At 40.5% G+C, this 20,890-nt stretch overlaps 1 protein-coding gene across 3 annotated transcripts in view; it reads left to right on the plus strand.

Annotated features, from left to right (window-relative positions):
• cep72 (centrosomal protein 72) overlaps positions 1 to 20,890 on the plus strand; it is a 154,602-nt gene that overhangs the window by 56,671 nt on the left and 77,041 nt on the right. For all 3 annotated transcript variants that reach the window (XM_072560567.1, XM_072560570.1, XM_072560571.1), the window contains one exon: positions 11,302 to 11,480. In XM_072560567.1, coding sequence (XP_072416668.1) covers positions 11,302 to 11,480 — 179 coding nt within the window. The remainder of the gene's footprint in view (positions 1 to 11,301; positions 11,481 to 20,890) is intronic.

Genomic DNA, 20,890 nt, shown 5'->3' on the forward strand with positions numbered 1-20,890 from the left:
GGCTTGCTTTGACTTGTTCATGCAGGTCCCTTATAGCCAGCAGAGAGAGTGGTGACTTTTAAGTCTGTTATGCTGGCTTGTTTGGAAACCAGAGCCAAGAGGCAATAGGATGTTCTGCTAAGAACAAATCTTATATGTTGAAGGTTTTAAGCATGGATAGTTAATATAAATGCTTCTCCTATTTTGGCTATGATTTACGCAGCAGAAGCAGCCAACACCCACGTGCAGCATCAAATGTTAGAGCAGTTGTGACAGATGAGAACAGAGTTCAGGGAAAAGGGAGAAGGAGAAGCAGTGAGAAAGTGAGAACTGCGAAGATAGAAGGTCAGATGAGGAGGCGGCCAGCAGCAGGAGGTCAAGATCGGTAAGACAAGACCAGCTTTGTTTTAAAAAAAAAGGAGTGACTGGTAGGGAAAAATGAAACCAAAATAGAGTCACTTTGGGTTTGGTGGATGAGCATGACGTTGAGTGCACAGCCATGAATGCAGCATTTGTACACTCACAAAAATGATGGTGATACCACAATAGTGAAGATTTTGATATAAAGTGCTTTGGGATATCAAAGGACCATGAAAGATGTCAAATATTGATTCTAAACACAACACCAAGCATCAAACCCTAAGTTCTCAGACAGTGTAGAAAAACAAACAGAATCCCTTACTGTGTACAAAGTCTGACTTAACACCATTGGAATTAGTGCATTATGTTTCCGCCACGTTTTTGGGGGATGCATCTGTAAATTTGGCTTGAGTGGCATTTATTGTTGAAGAATATTATTAATCTGATATTCTATGGGAAGTGAGAACCATCATTCATTTTTGGAATATGCATTCAATTCTGGTCTCTCTGATAAACAAAAGATGTTGTGAAACTTGAAAGGGTTCAGAAAAGGTTTATAAGGATGTTGCCAGGGCTGGAGGGTTTGAGCTGCAGAGAGAGGCTGAATACGCTTAAGCTATTTTCATCGGAGCGTCAGAGGCTGAGGGGTAACTATATAGAACTCGGGAGAGGCATAGCCAATGCCTTTTCCCCAGGGTAGGGGAGTCCAAAATTAGAGGGTATAGGTTTAAAATGAGAATGGAAAGATTTATAAGAGAGCTAAGGGACGTTTTCATACAGAGGATGGTGCGTGTATGGAAAAAGCTGCCAGAGGAGGTGATGGACGTTGGTACAATTATAACATTTAAAAGGAATCTGAGTAGGTACATTAATAGGAAAGGTTTAGAATGATAGAATCCTTACAATGTGGAATTAGGCCATTCAGCCCATTGAGTCCACACCAACCTCAATCCCACCCAGACCCACCCCTTGCCCTAAACCCGCATTTTCTTTGGCTAATCCACCTAACCTGCTCACCCTGGACACGACGTGCAATTTAGATTAGCCAATACACCTAACCTGCACATCTTTGGACTGTGGGAAGAAACCAGAGCACCCAGAGGAAACCCATACAGAACACAGGGCAAATGTGCAAACTCCACACGCCTGAGGCTGGAATTGAACCTGGATCGCTGGTGCTGTGAGACAGCAGTGCTCTCCATTGACCACCGTGCTGTCCTGCAGGGAGGAATATGAGTCAAATTCTGGCAAATGGGACTAGATTAATTTAGGATATTGATTGGCATGGAAGAGTTGGACCAAAGAGTCTTTGTCCATGCTATTAATCTTTGAGTAAGTGAGGACTGCAGATGCTGGAGAGTTAGAGTCAAAACGTGTGGTGCTGGAAAAGCACAGCAGGTCAGGCAGCATCCAAGGAGCAGGAGAATCAACATTTCGGGCATAAGCCCTTATCAGGAAGGGCTTATGCCCGAAATGTTGATTCTCCTGCTCCTTGGATGCTGCCTGACCTGCTGTGCTTTTCCAGCACCACACTTTTCGACTCGTGCATCTCTATCACTCTATTTGCTGATATTAAAGCTCATATTGGAATTTCCCCAGGGCTTATTAATTACTGATTTACTTTTATGACAAACTTCCTGAACAGAGGTTCACAGTGTAGTAAATGAAAAAATTACCCAATAGATAAATGATTATATGGTGTTATGAACTCAATTACCATTTTTTGGACTTTACTCTTCAGAACATATTATTCCACTACTCTTTTAATCACATTTGGGAATACCTGCATCTCCATTAATTTGTTTTTATTAGGCCAGTATCTTTTTGGAACATGGACTTTCCCATTAAAGTGGCCAGGCACATGTTCAATAAACTTTAATATTTACAAATGTGAATGTACAGTTTAGTAAGAAGAATGAAGAGACATGATGTGAAGTAACTGTTGAATAAGGTATTGAAACAAACCTTGAATATAAATAAATGCCTTTGGTGATAGGACAAGTTGAGAAAGCGTTTGGAAAAAACAAATCTTAGCTTTATGAACAGAGGTAAACAGTATAAAAGAACAGCATTGATACTTAGTCTTTGCAATAAAATGGCCTAAATCACAGCTAAAGTATTGTATTAAATTAGGGCATCACACTTTAAGAAGAAGCCTCAGAGAAGACGCAGAATGGACTTACTGGAGTGGTAGCTTGGATGAATTACATCATTTAGGGTGTGTTTATCTGTTCCGTGATACTAGGAGGAGAGTACATTCTGTACAGAGACCGTGTCAGACCTTTGAAAGTGAGAGTTACTTTTAAGTGCAGTTCTGCTTTCTGTCATTGAATCATGCATTATTTTTGCTGGATGTTATTTTATAAATTACCCCCAAATATAAAAATGAGTTAATGGAAGATTATTACAACAATTCAGACACTTCCTTGGAATGACGAAGTACAGTTTTCTCCCATAACCAATTAGTTTAAGCAAGAGGCAATCTCAGAAACCAAAACTACATGATCGCAACTGTGGCATTTCACCATGGGTTTAAAAAAAATTGACTGAAATATGTTAGAAAAAATAAGAACCATTGAACCTGGGATTGAAGATCCCATTATCCATTAACTGAGCTGACGGGAATGTGTAGAAACTCCCTCTACTTTGCTATTCTAACTTGTTCAGTATTTCAGTCTGTGTTGGTGACCATAGTGTGGGTGGAGTGTGCATTTACAAATGTTCCTGATGCCTTGCCAGTCAGCAGCAGAGTTACTGTGCTCCTCTGTGATGTTTCCTTCGAGCAGAGAAAGTGAAGAGGAAATTTGATGGGGGTGTGCAAAATCTTAAATGATTTTTTATAGTTTAATTGAGGAGCAATTGAATCCAGTGAGTAGTTGAGTCATTGTCCAAAGAACATTGATTTAATTAAAAAATTAACAAGAAGACGAGGCTCTGCAAATATCCTCATCCTCAGTGATAGAGGAGTCCAGCTCATCAGTGAAAACAGTAAGACTGAAGCATTTACAGCAATCTTCAGTCAGAAGAGCTGAGTTGATGATCCATCTCGGCTTTATCTTGAAGTCTCCAGCATCACAAATGCCAGATTTCAGCCAGTTCTATTCTCTCCATGTGATTTCAAGACGTGGCTGAAGGCACTGGATGCTGCACCTGCCCTGATAATGTTCTGATAAATGGAATGAAGACATGCTCCAGAATTAGCTGCCTCTTATCCAAGTTGTTCCTGCACAGCTACAACATTGGCATCTACCCAAGAATGAGGATAACTCCCCAGTTCCTTTCTGTCCACAAAAAGCAGGACAAGTCCAACCCAGTTAATTATTGCCCCACCCCCAGCTACTGTCCATCAACAAAGTGATGGAAGGGGTCAAGAGTACTATCAAGTGACACTTGTACTGCAGTCATCTGCTTTCAGATATTTCAGTTTGGATTCAATCACTCACCACCTGATCTTGTTACAGCCTTGGTTCAAATATGGATGTGTGGTGAGATGTCAGTGCATCCCACTGTCAATGTCATGAGGGTTACCATTAACCAGAAGCTCAGCTTGACTAACTGAATTAATACCATAGCTGCAAGATCGAGTGAGCAGTTGAGAGGCTGAGCATATTGGATGGCATAACACATCCTGGGACATGTGGATATTATGTCACTGGATATGCCGCCTCCCAGCTCGCTTATCTGTGCAAGAGAGACGTGTGAGTTACTTGTTGAATTACGTGGCAAAAGAGCCATGTGTCTTCCAGGTTTGAAGGTTCTGAGGCAGTTTTTGAAAGCCATCTGAACTCCACTTGAGATACTGCATGCTTGTTCTGAAGAAGTGTCGATGGATTCAAAATGCAGCTAGATTTATTGAGTTTTTCCCACAATTTTTTTTTGTCTCTGATCTCCAGCATCCACAGTTCTTTGGTTTATTCCAGTCATTTGCTTGGTGCTTTCTGAATATGCACATAGATCTGCACTCCTTCACTTTAGCTATTGGTGGTCAGCAAGGCCAGAAGGGGTCAATGGGTCTCAGCTTCACTCCATTTGCCCCTTTTTCTCAAGGCGATTAGGTGCTGCCAACATCTACCCACAGGGAGAAGGAGCCACAGACAAGACCCAGCAGCTTCTTCCCCGGCTACTCCAGATGTGTCCCACCGCTCCATCTCCCAGTGCCTGTGATTCCAATATCTGTGCTAGGTCAAAGCGAGTAAGGTGAGCTTGCATCACTGGGCAGGAGACTGTCAGCAGGCCAGGCTGTCTAGGCTGAAAACTGTCAGGGAGTGACTACCCAACTATTCAAAATTATCAGGGCATACCACACAGCAAGCTCTCTCCATCCCAGCTGCAGAAGTCAGGCCAGCACCTCCACATAACTGCAAGGGAGAAGAAAGAAATATTGTGAGAATATTTTGGTGACATGGGTGTTCAGACATTATGGAAGTTCAGCACTTTATATATGTATACACTTCCAATGTTATTACACCTGTTGTAGTCGTCTTATCGCAATAAGATCAGGTCAAATGAAAGGATGTGGAACATCTTTGTCCAGCAGAGTAATGTGCTGCGTCTCAATCTCCAAAAGTGATTCCTCTGACATAAACTGCCAGCAGATAGCCTCAGCCTCATCTGTCAGGGAGTCCTGCAAGTATTACTTTAGAATTGTAGCCAACAGTTTATAGATGAGATACTGAGGCTGAAGGCAGAGGAGGAGCCAGGGCCTGTGATGTCTTCACATGCAGTTTTAGGAGACATGCATCAGGAATGTTTGAGTCAACATAATTCAGGAGGCAAAACCTTATCCTATATCTGGGTTTCTCCATGAAATGTTTGATGGGCAGCTCCCATGTTTCCTTTCTCTTATTGCACAGTGCTGTGGAGAAAATCAGGGACAAATCATGCCCCTTTGCTGTCTATGTGCTGTCAAAGATGCGTCAAGAGTCATGGAAGATGCAAGGGTACTGTGAAGACTAAAGGCTGTTGTAGTGCCTGTCCCTCTGAGGCAGAAGGTCTGGGTTCAAGTCCCACTTACTCCAGAGGTGTTTCATATCACATCTGAACAGATTGATTAAAATATCTAGACGTTAAGAGCTGAAACATAATGAGGGCTCTATTGGTGCAGTGGTAGCATTCCTATCTGTGGGCTAGGAGACTTGGGCTTGCGTCCCACCTGAACCAGAGATATGTCATATCTAAAAATGGTTTGAAATATCCATAGTTAAGACTGTGCATCTTCTTTTTGTCCACCATCACTTTATTTCATCCACACGCCATTTGAAAACTTATGATGAGGTGATTCCTGCCTGGGCTGTTGTGAATAATACTGTTCAACCAGTTCAGGCATCAAAAGCACATCTTCAGAAAGCCTAGGTAGTCATGGACTAGACTAGACTAAACTAAACTAACCCCAACCATGCTGGATAAAAAGAAATGAAGGATCCAGAGAAATCTTTTGAGGAAGATGAGGATCCTGAGATGCACCAGGAGCAACATCAAAGAGGGTCTGGGTGGGATGCTCTTTGGAGAGTGGGTGTGGACCTGATGGGTCGAATGGGCTGTATCTGCACTATAGGGATTCTGTGATTCTATGAACATGTTTAGCCTTCTGCTCTAGCTGTCATTCATTTGCAGATGATTGCACTATTGTCTGTAGATTCAATTCCCCATTGCTGTCTTCTAAAGAAATTTCAGACTGGACTCAACGTTAACCTTTGTTTCTTTCTGCATGGATGTCTGTCAGATCTGCTGAGTTTTTCCAGGCATTCATGTAAGGAACAAATTAACCCTACAGTACCAATAGCATGTGTGGAAAAATGTGTTTAAAACCTGGTCATAAGTTCTTATTTTCTGGAAAAAAAATCTGTATTCAGCCCTGAAAAGTATAACCATCCAGACATATAAAGTTTAAGTAGTGGGAACTACAAGCACTTGACACCTTTTTTCTCTTGTGTAAATTGATATTGTACAGTGTGCAGATAAGATTGGCAAGAAAGAGGTGTCAACCAGTTGTTCCTTGGATGCAGCTGTTTCAAAAGAATATTGCATGCAGTGAATTGGATAAATATGTGCAAAGGTGATTGAGGATGCATGTTGCAGTCTTGCCCTATTCATCTCCCTTCTTGGAAATCCAAGTTCCTGCACTGTCATAATTTTTAATGCATTTATAAAATGTGGTCAACATTTATTGCCCTAGAGAATGTGATAGTGAGCGGGGGCACTTCATTTTCTTTCTTCCTAGAAATTAGTGAATAAACCTCCTATTGTTTTAACACTTAAGGGTGACAATACTTTTTGGAAATGAATGTTTCAGACTCACTTGTACCAACTCTTAGTTATGAACAATGTAAGCAGCGGGATTAAATCTATGATTTTGATAGTTAATATTTGTGGATGCAGTCTTTCCTCCCTTTCTTTGAAACTGCAGCATAAATGTTTACATAACTAAAGTCATTTAATCACAGATCCTATGGCTGACATTCATCTTGGCTCTCATTTAAAAGCTCAGTGGTTCTTGGTACAGATTCAGCCTTATATCTGGCAAGTTGGCATTGTTGGCAGAAATAGAGTTCATATTTCTTCAATATTCTTCTAAAAACATTTCACACTGTAAAGGGATTCCAAGCCAGTTCCTGCTGACCAGGAGAATCAGGCTCTTGTGTCAGAAGATTGATAGATTCCCCATACTGTGTGGGATTACTGATCTCCACTGCCTGCTGTACCCATCATTTAGCCATCCAGCTCTCTTGAGCTACTTTCTCCCATGGTCGCTGTAGCACCCTTTCCCATTATGTAGGCACTTACGATTCCCATTACCTATTCCTACAGTGAGGGTAATGGATTAATTTATGCATTTATTTTCTTAATGTGATCAGTTCCTTTTTTTAGCTAATAAATATAATAGAAGAGATTAATTTTGATTAATATTGATTAATATTCTAAATGTAACCACGAGGGAAAAAAGATAGGTTTTGAAGTATCAAAGTCAAAGTTCTGATATGTCAGGGCTAACCGCTTCTCCAAAGTGGTCTTAGTAAGAATGTGTAAGCAAAAGCTCAATTGTTTGAAAATCAATTGACGCTGCAATGAAAGGATTGTGGCTTTGGATGGAAGAATGACTAGATGTGCCAATTTGCCCTTATTTTATGTATCCTTCTGATCATGTATGATCTTATGCTGATGTGTGTGATCCTTTGCAGATAGTTGGAGGTTACTTTGTGAGGGCACTAGAGATTATGTGCACAGGTCAGCTTAATGTCCTGTATATAGGTTTAAGTGGTTGCAACATGCTGCTGTCAGTTCTAACATCAAGAAGTAAGAATACAAAACCAGTTGTGTCACAATTTTCATAACTGCTTGTGAATGTGCTATTGATTGATCGCCACCGATCTATCCCATTGGTGGACTATGAATGAAAACCTTTGTCTTTCCATTCTGCATTTAAACTCAACACAAGGGCTCAAAGCAGTCACTCAGTCAGAGCAAAGAGGATGTTAGAGTTTGATTCCTGTGATGAGATCTTGGTTGGCATCCATATCACTTCTACTCCAAGAATTTGCAGGGTACTTGAGAATTGGTAAAGATCAATTAGTCATAGGTTACTTTTTCTGTCTGGAGATATGCTAAATTATTTCTCTATCTACAAAATCTTTTCCATCATAGTTGCAAGTCAGGTTGTGTGAGTTATCCCTTCTGTACAAGTTAAGTCATTTTTGTTTTGTTCAAGTGGATATCTGCATGTTTGAAATATGTAAATAGACTGCAACTTTGAGGTTTGGGGGCTTAGAATAGACAACTGTGATGTGAAAATATGCACCAAAAAGAAAGCAAGTTTTAAGGTTTCCTGTTATTCAGAAAGAGCCTCATTATTTACCTTGAGTCTTTCACTCAATGCATTCAATCGGATGCATTTCCAGATCATCAATTCCAATCAGATATCACAGCAAGATCTAACAGAGTCACTCCATTCACCTCATTATCATTGTTCTTTCACCATAAATGGATGTGGGCATCACTGGATAGGCCAGAATTTCTTGCCCAAGCCTGACTGCCCAGAGGGCTGTTACGAGTTAACTGCATTTTTGTGGGGGTGAAGTCTCATGTAGGCCAGAGGAGGGAGTTGGAAAGGGAGGGTTTACAGACAGGAAGCTCAAGTCAAACACTAGATCAAGAATAGCCAGTAACACCTGATTCTCAGGTGCTGAATATCATTGACCTTTAAACATGGAAGTAAAAATCATTGTTCGCAGTGAAGAGAAATTGTGCACGTGTTCTGTGTGTGGGGATGAGGTTTCAGTCAATCATCTGACCTGGCGAGATGCAAATGCAGTCACAACAGCGAGAAACTGTGGAAATGTGAGTACTCTGGGAAGGGGTTTAATTACCCTCCTGACCTGGAAAATGTAAAGATGTGCTTCAAGATGGCAGAGTAGGGCTCCTGAACCAGAGCTCGTCAGCTTTGTCGATTATGTTTTCTTTCCTCTCATTTCTCGTTTTGTTTCTCTTTCAACTTACCTTTTGTCCTGGAATGGTAACCATGATGACTAGTTGTTGTCCAAGGCAGATCTGCATCATAGCCCCATAGTGGATTTACCTGCTTTTTTTCATTCCCCTTTAGCCTGACTTACCTTCCATGCAGAGCACTCAGCAGGTTCAGCGGTGGCTGCATTGCCGAGATCAGCCCAACGCAGTCTCATGGCAGCGATATCATCAGGAAAGGTGACATGGTCCTGCGGCGTTGGTGCAGAGAGGGGATTCGTGCTGGTGATGGGTCTCAGCATCTGGGTAGAAGAGTCTGGATCTAGGCCCATGGCTAAGCACTTAAGAAGGACTGTAATGCTAAACGTTTAATTTTATTTCTTTATTTCCTGCCTTATACCTAAGATTTTGTAGCTAGGTACCTTTGTACATAAGCCTGCACTGGAGAGTGGCAACTTTGTAGACTTTTCAAGGTGTTCTTGTATCCCTGTACTTGAGTACATAAGACAATAAAACCTAATTCTAATTCACTGCTCAGAGTCGAAGAAGGCTTTACTGGAATTGTGCCCTTGTCAATCAAGGAAGAGCTATCAAGTATTCTCCCACCTATCAATTGTTGGCTTGTACCCTGTAGGTTATAGCACCTCAACTGCAGATACAAATGTTTAAATGCTATTCAGGTTAATTTCTCTAACCCACCTCCAGAACAGTCTGGGTGAAAAAAAAAATCCTGAACACCTTTCAATCCTTCCAACTGTCACTTGAAATCAATGTCCCTTTGAAGTGTCTAAATTTCTGACAACAGAAAACTTTTGTTCACAGCAGATTTTCTGGTCCTCAACTATATTATAACATATATATCTTGATACTTAGGGACTGTAACTGTGCTAGATGCAATGCTAAATTCTGTTGAAAATGCTTATATATTTGGGATATTTGCATCTTGTTTTATCTGATGATATGAGTAGAACTGTCATATTTTCCTTTCCTGAAGCAATTAACGAGATTTGTGGACTTGATCTTGAACATTGACTCCTCAATTATTACAAATCTTGTTCTTTTTTCAAACTTCTCCATGACCTCACCGCTGCCTATCTCCATAATTTCTGCAAGCTTTAAAACCTTCTGAAAAATCTGTACTTCCCCAATTTTGGTCTCTTGAGCATCTCCATCCAAGCTTCTGATCATCCTCTATTATTTCCTTATGTGGCCCAATGTCAAATTTATTTGAGTTGGGGTGTTTTACTGTTAGAAGTCCAATTGATGATGTAATCTGGCTGAGACATTTCATCAGCATTAGTTCCACTGAATCTTTATTCCATCACTTTTATCTTTCCTCCTCCTTTATTGCTTATGATTAGTACAATGTGAAGCCTAAAATTGGGCATTAAAGGCACTTTGTAGTTTTACTCACAGCAGATCCTCTCTATTCTTAGCAGAATATGAATAATTCAATGAATTTTATAAAAATATACTGCAATGCAGGCAGTTATTTCATTTATGTACAGAACCAGTCTGATTGGTCTATGTCTGTCCTGTGATTCTGTTTTAGTGTTGTAAAGAGGAGAGCAGCTAGGTGAAGCCCAGCTTTTGGTGATGGTAGCAAAAGCAAAATTTTGCAGACACTGGAAATCTGAAACAAAATAAGGAAGTGTTCGAGAAACTCTGCAGTTCTGGCAGCATCTGTGGAAAGAGAAATAATTAACATTTTGAATCCATTATGATGACTTTGGAGCTTCTTCAGACCAGCAACTTGAATGCTTGTCTTTGCTCTAACAAACTGATTAAAATGAATGTAAATAAACTGGAGCTTCCATTCCTGATTAACGTTTAGGTGCCTGTATTTGGGTATTGGATCAGGACAAATTACATCATCATGAACTGTTCTATCAGATCGATAAAGAATGAACAAATCTAGAGATTACTAGTGCACTAATATGAGTAGAGTCAGATTCATTGTAGCCAGGAGCACTTTGTTCATTGTTTAGAATTTTCTTCACTTTTTATTTTACTTCTCACTAACCTTGCCACTTCTAATTCTTGCAGCGGGCATTGGCACAGTTGTTCATCCATGTTTTCTCAAAACATGTCTTTTTTTTTCTTGTGATTCGAGACTGAGAATCTAGCCATGTGCTTTTGCCATTTGGATGAGATCTGACTACTCCTGAATTTTCTGCAGTCCTCCAGAGGTGACTAAATAATACTTAAGACCAAGGATGACTCTTCTTGCCATGCACTCAAATCCAATTCATTGGGATAACTTATGCGCCATAATGTTAGTTCATCTCAGGTGAAAGTCAAATTTTTGACTTCCTAATGTACAAAGCCGGTTCCAAGCATGCCTTTGCCAATGTAAGTTGAATGAACCTAACCATTTTTTCAACAATAACATTTTCCTAAAAAGGAATTGTCATAGGAAATTATTGGTGCCATTGTGTTTTTTTGCTATATTTTAATGCAGTTAATATAATACAAACACAATCAGTTGTTTCTTTTATATTGTAGATCCAGACATCTCAGAGCAGAATTTGTGAAGTCATTGACAAAGAAATGTACAGAACTTGATGAGGATGATGAAGCTGTTTTGAACCTTATTGCAAAATGTGGCTGGGATTTAAGCAAATACTCTGGAATCACAGGTTCAGCCAAAAGTGTTCCTGAGGCCAAGTTGCATAACTTAAAAGGTAAGGATGTTTTGAAATTTGGTTTCTATATTATACTTTTTTAAAAGCAAATAGTTTAGTGTTTTTTTGTAAGGTACACCTTTTTGTCTTCCTTAATTCTGTAATACTATATAGATGTATTTTGAATTGGTTTGACGATTAGAAGAGTGAGAGATCTAATTGAAATGTATAACATTTGAAAAGGGCTGGACAGAGAAAGGTATTTTCCAGCTTGAATCTAGAACCAGGGGTCACAGTCTCAGGTTAGGCTATTTAGGACTGAGATGAGGAAAACTTTATTCACTCAAAGGATAGTGAAGCTGTGGAATTCTATACTACAGAGGGCTGTGAGACCAAATCACTGAATACGTAACAGAAAAATATAACTTTTTAGATATTAAAGGCATCAAGAGGCATGGGGAGAAAGCAGGAATGTGGCATTGAGATAGAGGATCAAACGTGATCATACTGAATGATGGATCAGGCATGAAGACTGAATTTCAGCCTACTCCTCTTTTCTGTGTTTCTAAAAAGCATGGCAGGGCAAGGCAGGGATACTATGAGCATTCAGGTAGACGCTAAGTGAGTGAGCACTAAGAGCATGTGAGCAGCCCAAAGGTGTACAAATTAATTTTCTATTTATGAAGTTTCTGGCACCACATTCAGCCTAACTGCAGACGAGGTGAGGAAGAAGAAAGCAGGAGTGATAATAGTGATGATGGATTCATTAGTTTGGTGCTTCTGTGGCCACAAGAATACTCCTAAGGTGGTGTGTTGTCTCCCTGGTGCCAGGGGTGGGGATGCCACTGAGTGGGTATACGGCATCCTGAAGGAGGAACGTGATCAGACAGAGGTCATGTTGGTACATATTGGTACCAATGATATAGGTGGATTAAGGGATGAGGTCTTGCATTCAAGAATTTTAGGAATCTAGGGAGTAGACTAAAGAGCAGGACCTCAAAAGTTGTATTCTCTGGATTACTTCTGGTTCCACATGCCAGCAAGAACAGAAATAGGAAAATAAGTAGATGAATGTGTTGTTCAAGAATTAGTGCAGGAGGGAGGGTTTTAGATTCCTGGATCACTAAAACCATTTATGGGGATGGTAGGATCTGTACAAACGGGGGGATCCTCACCTGAGTCAGAATGGGGCCAACATTCTTGTGGGTGGGCTTGCTCGTGCTGTTGGGAGGAATTTACTAATTCACCAGGGGGAGGAGACTTGTGTTAGTTCAGGAAGGACGTAGTATTATTTAAGTGAAGAAATCAAGATAAAGGGAGTTCAGCCACATTGAGTTTTGAGGGAGTAGTACAAGGTTGGATGGCCTCTACTTTAATGTGAGAATTGTTTATAGATAAGACAGATAAGTTAAGGGCTGCTTTGACACGTGGGATTGTGATGTTGTTGCCATCAGAGATGTAGTTGTGGAATGGGCGGGACTGGCTGCTCAACATTCCAGGGTACATGATCTTTGGGCAGAAAAGGGGAAGGTGTAAAAGAGTCACATTATTAATCAGAGTCAGTCACTGTAGTGAGAAGGGAATGGTCTTCAAATGAACTTTTTGGGTAGAGCTGAGGAATAACATTGGGCAGTCACACTTGCGGGAGTGCATAATAGACCCTCAAACAGTCATTAGGCAATAGTGGGGCAGATATATCGACAATTCACTTGGGTGATATAAATATCAACAATTCAGGGGATTTCAACTTACTCAACACTAATTAGGATTGCCACAATGTGGAATGGGGGAAGGCAGATTTTATGAAAATAAGGCATAGTCTAGCCAAAGTAAACTGGGAACAGCTATTTCTGGATAATTATCCAGCAGACAAATACATGGATGCATTAAAATACAATTGATGAGGGTACAGACCCAACATGTTCTCTTTGGGTGAAATGTAGGAGCAGCAAGCCCAGACAACCCTGAATATCTAAGGATGTTTAGGATTGAATAAGAAGGAAGAGAGAGACTTTTAACAGGTAGAAAGGAAACAAATCATTGAAGGCTGTAATGGAGTACAGAAAGTGCAGGGAAAGAAAGTCAAAAAGCAATTAGGAGAGCAAAGAGGAGGTATGAAGAAACATTGGTGGGTAAGATTAAGGAGAATGTCAAGATATTCTATAAGTATATCAAGGGGAAGAGAATAACCAGGGAAAGAATAGGGTCCATTAGGAACCAGGAGGCAATGTGTGTGTGGAGCCAGAAGACATTAATAGGGTAAGTATGTGAGTTAGCTTGCTGAGCTTGAACATTTGTTTTCAGATGTCACTCTACTAGATAACATCATCAGAGAGAGTCTTTGGTGAAGCGCTGGTGGTGTGTCCAGCCTCTCTAATGATAGATCTTGGTTTCTTAATGTGGGTGATGTCATTTCTGGTTCTTTTTTTCAAGGGAAGGTAGATAGGGTCTAAATCGATGTGTTTATTGATGGAGTTCTGGTTAGAATGTCATCAATAAATACACAGATTTAGACCTATCTACCTTCCCTTGAGAAAAAAACCAGAAATGACATCACCCACCTTAAGAAACCAAGACCTATAAATAAAGGCAGGACATACCACCAGTGCTTCAACAGAGACTCTCACTGATGATGTTACCTAATATGGTGATGAAACGTCTGATATAAACCTTCAAACTCAGCGAGCTAACTTACATATTTATCACCAACCTGAGCTACAAATCTTCTCAAAAATCGCTAACATTAATAGGGTGTTAAATGAATATATTACATCTGTCATCACTTTGGAGAAGAAACATATAGGTACAGAATTCAGGATGAGGGCTGAGGAGGTTCTTGACATAGAGAGTGAGGAAGTATTGGACGTTTTGACAGGCTTGAAAGTGGACAGTTCCCAACGCTCAAAAGAGTTGTATCCCAGACTGCTATGGGAGATGAGGGAGGAAATGACTGGGACTCTGATCCAAATCTTTAATTTCTTTCTAGCCACATGGGATGTACCTGAAAAGTTTCACTTTCAAGAATGGTAGTTGAAATAAATCAGACCAGAATTACAGACCAGTGAGTCTCACATCAATGGTAGGGAAACTACTGGAAAAATTCTGAAGGAGAGAATTCATCTGCATCTGGAGAGACAAAGTTTGATAAGTGATAGTTAGTGTGGCTTTGTCAGAGGGAGGTCATGCCTAACAAATCTGATAAAATTTTTTCAAGGAGGTGACCAGATGTGTAGATGAGGATCACGTGGTTGATGTAGTTTATGTGGATTTCAGTAAAACCTTTGACAAAGTCTCATATGGAAGGCTGATAAGATAAAAGCAAATGGGATCCAGGGTAACTTGTCAAGTTGGACACAAATTTGCCTTAGTGGCAGGAGACAGAGGGTGGTGGTAGAGGGTTGTTTGTGTGATTGGAGTCTGGTGTCCAGTGGCATCCAGTGCTTGGTCCCTTATTGTTTGTGATATATATATAAACAGTATAAATGAAAAGGTGTGGAGATGATAAATTAGTTTGCAATGACATGCAGGTTGGCTAGGTGGATGACAGTGAGGAAGAACATCTTAGGTTAAAGGAGAATCCAGATGGATTGGTCAGTTGGGCAGATCAGTGGCAAATGGAATGTAACCATTTAAAAAAATGGAGATGATGCGCTTTGGAAGATGTAACAAGACGAGGAAATACTCGATGAATTACATCACACTAGAAAACTCAGAGGAACAGCAGGATTTAAGGTTCTTGTCCACAAATCCCTGAAGCCAACAGGACAAGTTAATAGGGTTGTTAGGAAAAGTATGAGGACACTTGCCTTTATCATTCATGGCACAGATTGTAAGGACAAGGAGGTCATGTTGGAGCTGTACAAAGCTTTGGTCAGGCTACAGTTAGAGGACTGTGTGCAGTTTTGGACCCTGCTCTATAGAACGGATATGATTGCACTGGAAAGGAGCAGAGGAACTTCATTAGGATGTGGCCTGGAATGAAGCAGTTTAGTTGTGAAGAGAGGCTGGATAAACTCAGGTTATTTTCTTTGGAGCAGAGAAGGGGATATGATTGAAGTGTCTAAGATTATGGCGAGGATGGATGGAAGGCTGTTGTTCCCCTTAGTTGAAGGGTCAATAACAAGGGGCCATCATTTTAAGGTCAAAAGCTGGCGGTTTAAAGGGGATTTGAGGAAAATTTTTCTCACCCAGAGAATGGTGGGAATCTGGGAGCAAAATCTGTGATGGTAGTAGAGGCAGGAAACTTTACAATCTTTAAAAAGTACTTGGATGAGCACTTAAACTCCTAACATTCAAAGCTTACAGGCCAAATGCTGGAAAGTGGGACTGATACAGAGTTCGAGTAGTTTTACCTGCACAGACTCAATGGTCTGGATAGCTCCTTCTTTACTGCATGATTCTAAAGTAGCCTAACCAATCCATGAGCTGAGTGCCTGTCCCTGGGCACAAAGTACCCTTGCAGCAACATAGCTAGTTGCCAGCGTGCTTTAAAGTTCAGAACGTCTTGTGAGTAGATCAGCGAGGTGCCATGAACGTTCTGAAAGGAAGGCTGTCAGGTGCCAGCATCCATGGTTGTCGGGTTTGTGCATTTGGGCCCTGGATTGTGCCTTGAGGCATTCTCTAAGATGGTGGCCTGGAGTAGCTAGCAGCAAGCTCAAGTCTCCAGTTACCCACTCTGACTTCCATATTAAGAATTATTGATGTCTAGTTTTCTTGCACAGGTGGTGGCTGCATATTAATGAGGCAAAATATGCTGTTAATGAGGCTGTTCATAAGCAATGGTATCCCTTTATAGGCATTGTACCTGTCCTGAGTGAGAATCTCATCTCAATACCCAGAATTCTATTTGAAAATGTATCAAATTGCTTCCAACATGAAAGAAGACCTAGACTGACTTCTCGCATGATTCTACAGTGCAGCAGTAGCCCGCATCAGTCAGGCCATATAAGATTCCACTTACTGTGTTATTGCTTTGTTTACTATCGGTTAGTCAGCAACAGTATTATATATAAAAATATCAGCTTCTACTTGACTAATCAAACCAGATTTCCCATACGTTACATCACATTTAAATTGTATCAATCAATTTGTCATCTTGGATAATTTGAAACTGACAGTTGATTAAAAAGCTCAATCTGATTAGTTTTGGTTGAAGGCCTGATGGCGTCACAACTATTGATAACACTTTGCCTAACCCTAGCAATTTTCAACTTGAAACTTGGCTCTTGGCCACTGGATTTTGCCTAACAAGTAGCAAAGTTCTATGTACATGAGAAACATGTTGCACTCTATAGATGAATTGAAAAGCATTGGAGATGACACACATATGAGAAAACTTTGCTAACTATAATAGAAATAGAAAGTTATTTAGAATGCACCACTGCAACCATTTAAAGTGTAGTTATTATTGCAATGTCAGAAATCATGACAATCATTTAGAAATAAGTTAATACATTTGTAAGACTGTTTGGTTAAAGGATATTTGCTGGACAGGAAAGTTGATATCTACAACTGTAAAGCACACCCTCAGTTGTGAAGTGAAATATGTGCCTACCTCCTTGGTGTGGGGTCTTGAATATTCAGTCTTCTGAGTCAGGAGTCATTGATAGTTAAGGCTTTCACACATTTAAGCACCAAACTCAAAACTATCTATCTGTTCAAAGCAACTTCCAATAGAAAATTTATAATTTTTCTGTTATTTGTGTGACTTCTGATATTCTGAATACAATTGTGTGGGTTGCTGAGCAGATTATGTTACAATGCTTGTTGTAAGAATTGGTGCATAACTTTGCCCTTTAAGTCACTCCTAGAACTTTCCAGGTAAATGGTTTACACTTTGGTCAGCAGGGGTTAAATTACAATGTCTTCAAGACTACATTGCTGCCCATTCTTTGATAGCTCATAATTTTTTATGATGCTTCTCATAGTAATGAGATTTGTGGGTTGATGAATAATTTAGTGCCTTTGATTAGTGGTAAGTGATTAATTTGTAAGGTCATGGTGGAAAAAAGTCATAATTTTGCTGATTGCAACTAGAATGAACTTTGTGTGCAGACTTTTATCTAAACAAAAGATTGACTGCCTGACTTCTGAAGTTCTGTAGATGTCTTTTTATTCAGTGAAAATATATACTGAAAAAGCAAACATAGTATTCAAACAATGTGCAGTTCAGCCAAAAAACATTTAGCTGTAAATTGCCACATTGGAAATAGCATAAAAACCCAATTATATTTGAAGGATTAATATTGTTATCTAATTATTCTTAATTTTATTATCTTGAAACTGACTATGTTTTAAAACTAAAGTATATTTCCACGAGGCTGATCTACATTGCTAATGGAATTTGGCTGAATGGGAAACTTAGCAGAAAGATGGGTTGTAACTGTTCATGCTCCCCAACCAATTCTCTCAAGCCTGTTATGAGGTTTGAATCCACAACTTCTCCAAACTGCATGTTACTGCCAAGCCAAAGTTGACACTGGGGTGGGGGTGTGGGTAAGGTGTTTTAAGTAAGGTTAACTGAAAGAGTTAAGGTATTTTGAATGGGGAAAGTTGGTGATAACAAGTGAGTTTTTTTCTCATAGAAGCATATAGAACAGAAGATGTCTTTAGGCCCATCAAACCTGTACCACTAAATCTATACCAGTCCCATTTTCTGTCATGAAGCCCATTGCCTTGAATATTATAACACTTCATGTGCTCATCCAAATACTTTTAAGAGTTGTGAGGTTAGCCACCTCAATTACTGTCCCAGGCAGTGCATTCCAGACCCCAATGGGTGAAAAGCATTTCCTCAAGTCTCCTGTAAACCAATTGCCTTTCACATTAAAATTGTGCCTCCTTGTTACTGACCCTTTAACTAAGGGTCAATAAGCTTTTGCACTCTGTGTCCCTTGCAAGGTTGCATACAACTCCCAGGTTCCCCCCTCAATCTCCTGCGTTAAAAGAAAACAATCTGAACTTATCCAGCCTCTCTTCATAACTAAGATGTTCCATCACAGGCACTATCCTGGTGAATCTTCTCAGCACTCCCTCCAGTGCAGTTGCAACCTTCCTTATGGTGCTCTGACCAGAACTGCATGCAGTACTCCAGCTGTAGCCAGCTTCACAGTGCTTTTTTATTCACTTGTGGGACATGGGCATCGCTGGCTGGCCAACATCTATTGCCTGCCCCTATTCATCATTGAGAAGTGGTGGTGCGCTGCTTTCTCGAACCCTTGCAGTCCATGTGCTGTAGGTTGACCCATAATACCCTTGGGGATCGAATTCCAGGATTCTGACCCAGTGACAATGAAGGAACAGTGATATGTTTCCAAGTCAGGATGGTGAGTGGCTTGGAAGGGAGCTTGCAGGTGGTGGTGTTCTCGTGTACCTACTTGCTAGATGGAAGTGATTGTGGGTTTAGAAGCTGCTGGCTAAGGATTCTTTGGTGGATTTCTGCATGTGCATCTTGTAGTTAGTATACACTGCTGCTACTGAGAGTCAGTGGTGGAGGGAGTGGATGCTTGTGAATGTGGTGCCAATCAAGCAGGCTGCTTTTTCCTGGATGGTGTCAAGCTTCTTGAATGTTGTTGGAGCTGCAGCCATCCAGGAAATTGGGGAATATTCAATCATACTTGTGACTCTCAGATAATGGACAGGCTTTGGAGAGGTAGGAGGTGAGTTTCATAGAATCATATAGCACAGAAATAAGCCCTTCAGTCCATCTCATCCACACTGACCAGGCATCGTAATCTGACTTCGTCCCATTTGCCATCATTTGGCCCATATCCCTATAAACTCTTCCTATTCATATACCCATTGAGATGCCTTTTAAATGTTGTAATTGTACTCACTTCTACCAGTTTCTCAGGCAGCTCAATCCATACACCCATCACCCTCAGCATGAAAACATTCCCCTCAGGTCCATTTTAAATCCTACCCCATCACTGCCACACTCATTCGAGGAAAAAGACTTGGAATATTCACCCTATCTATGCTCCTCGCGATTTTATAAACCTCCTAAAATCTTCCCTTAGCCTTTGCTGCAGTATTCCTAGTCTCTGACCCATTCTTGTAGTCATTGTATTTGTGTTGAGTCCAGTTAGTTTCTAGTGAATGGTAACCCCCAGGATGTTTGTATTGGGTGATTCAGTGATGGTCACACAAGTCAATGAGTAGGGGCAGTGGTTAGATTCCCTTTTATTGGAGATTAACATTACCTGGCATTTTGTGGCATAAATTTTACTTGCGACTTGTTAGCCAAAGTCTGGATATTGTCCAGATCTTATTGATTTTGAACATGGATTCCTTCAGCATCTGAGGAGTTGGGAATGGTGCTGAGCATTGTACAATCACGATCAAGCATCCCCACTTCTCACCCTATGACAGAAGAAAGATCATTGATAAAGCAACATAACCTCCTGGCTCTTAAAATCTATGAACCATGGTTTTGTGCAAGGGAAATTGTGTCTCACAAACCTGATTGAGGTTTTTGAGGAAGTAACCAAGACGATTAAGAGAGCAGAGTGGTAGACATTGTTTATTTGGACTTTAGTAAAGCCTTTGACATGGTTCCACATGGTGGACTAATTAGTAAAGTTAAATCACATGGGATTCAGAATAAGCCTGTCAATTGGATACAAACTTATGTTAACGGCAGGAGGCAGTGGTTGTGGAGGGTTTTTTTTGGACTGGAGGCCTTTTACCAGCAGTGTTCCACAGGCATTGGTGCTGGATCCACTTTTGGTTGTCAGTTTGTCAATTGGGTCAGTGGGTTGAGGAGTGGCCGATGCAGTTTGTTTTTGATAAATGTGAGGCATTTTGGTAAAACAAACAAGGGAAAGACATACAATTAAAAGTCATGCCTTGGGTAATGTTGTAGAACAGAAAGACCTGTGGGTTCAGGTACATAATTCTTTTGAAGTTTGCATCACAGGTTGAGAAGGTGTTGAGCACACTTGCCGTCATTGCTCAGACCTTTGAGTATAGGTGTTGGGACGTCATGTTGAAGTTGGGTAGGACATTGATGAGGCCTCTTCTGGTCACCCTACTTTGGAAGGATGTTATTAAATTGGAGAGGGCTGAGAAGATTTACCAAGATTTTGCCAGGAATGGAGGTAGAAGGTTGCGAGGTGACCTTTTTGAGATTTATAAAATCCCAAGGGGTAGAGATAAGGTGAATGGCAGGTGTCTTTTCCCTAGGGTAGGGGATTTCAAGAGTAGGGCTTTTTTTTAAGGTGAGAGGAGAAGGATTTAAAAAAGACAGGGGCAACTTTTTTACACATTGCTTTGTGTATAGAACGAATGTCCAGAGGAAGTGGTGGATGCAGTTACAGTTAAGCATTTAAAACACATTTAAGTACATTAAATAAGAAATGGGCCGTCCGCAGGCAGGTGGGACTAGTTGAGTTTGGGATTATGGTCGGCATGGATTGATTGGATTGACGAGTCTTTTTCATACTATTTGGCTTGGTAACTGTTAAAGGCAA

The sequence above is a fragment of the Chiloscyllium punctatum genome, chromosome 41 (assembly GCF_047496795.1).
Source record: "Chiloscyllium punctatum isolate Juve2018m chromosome 41, sChiPun1.3, whole genome shotgun sequence".
In the NCBI taxonomy this organism is placed as follows: Eukaryota; Metazoa; Chordata; class Chondrichthyes; order Orectolobiformes; family Hemiscylliidae; genus Chiloscyllium; species Chiloscyllium punctatum.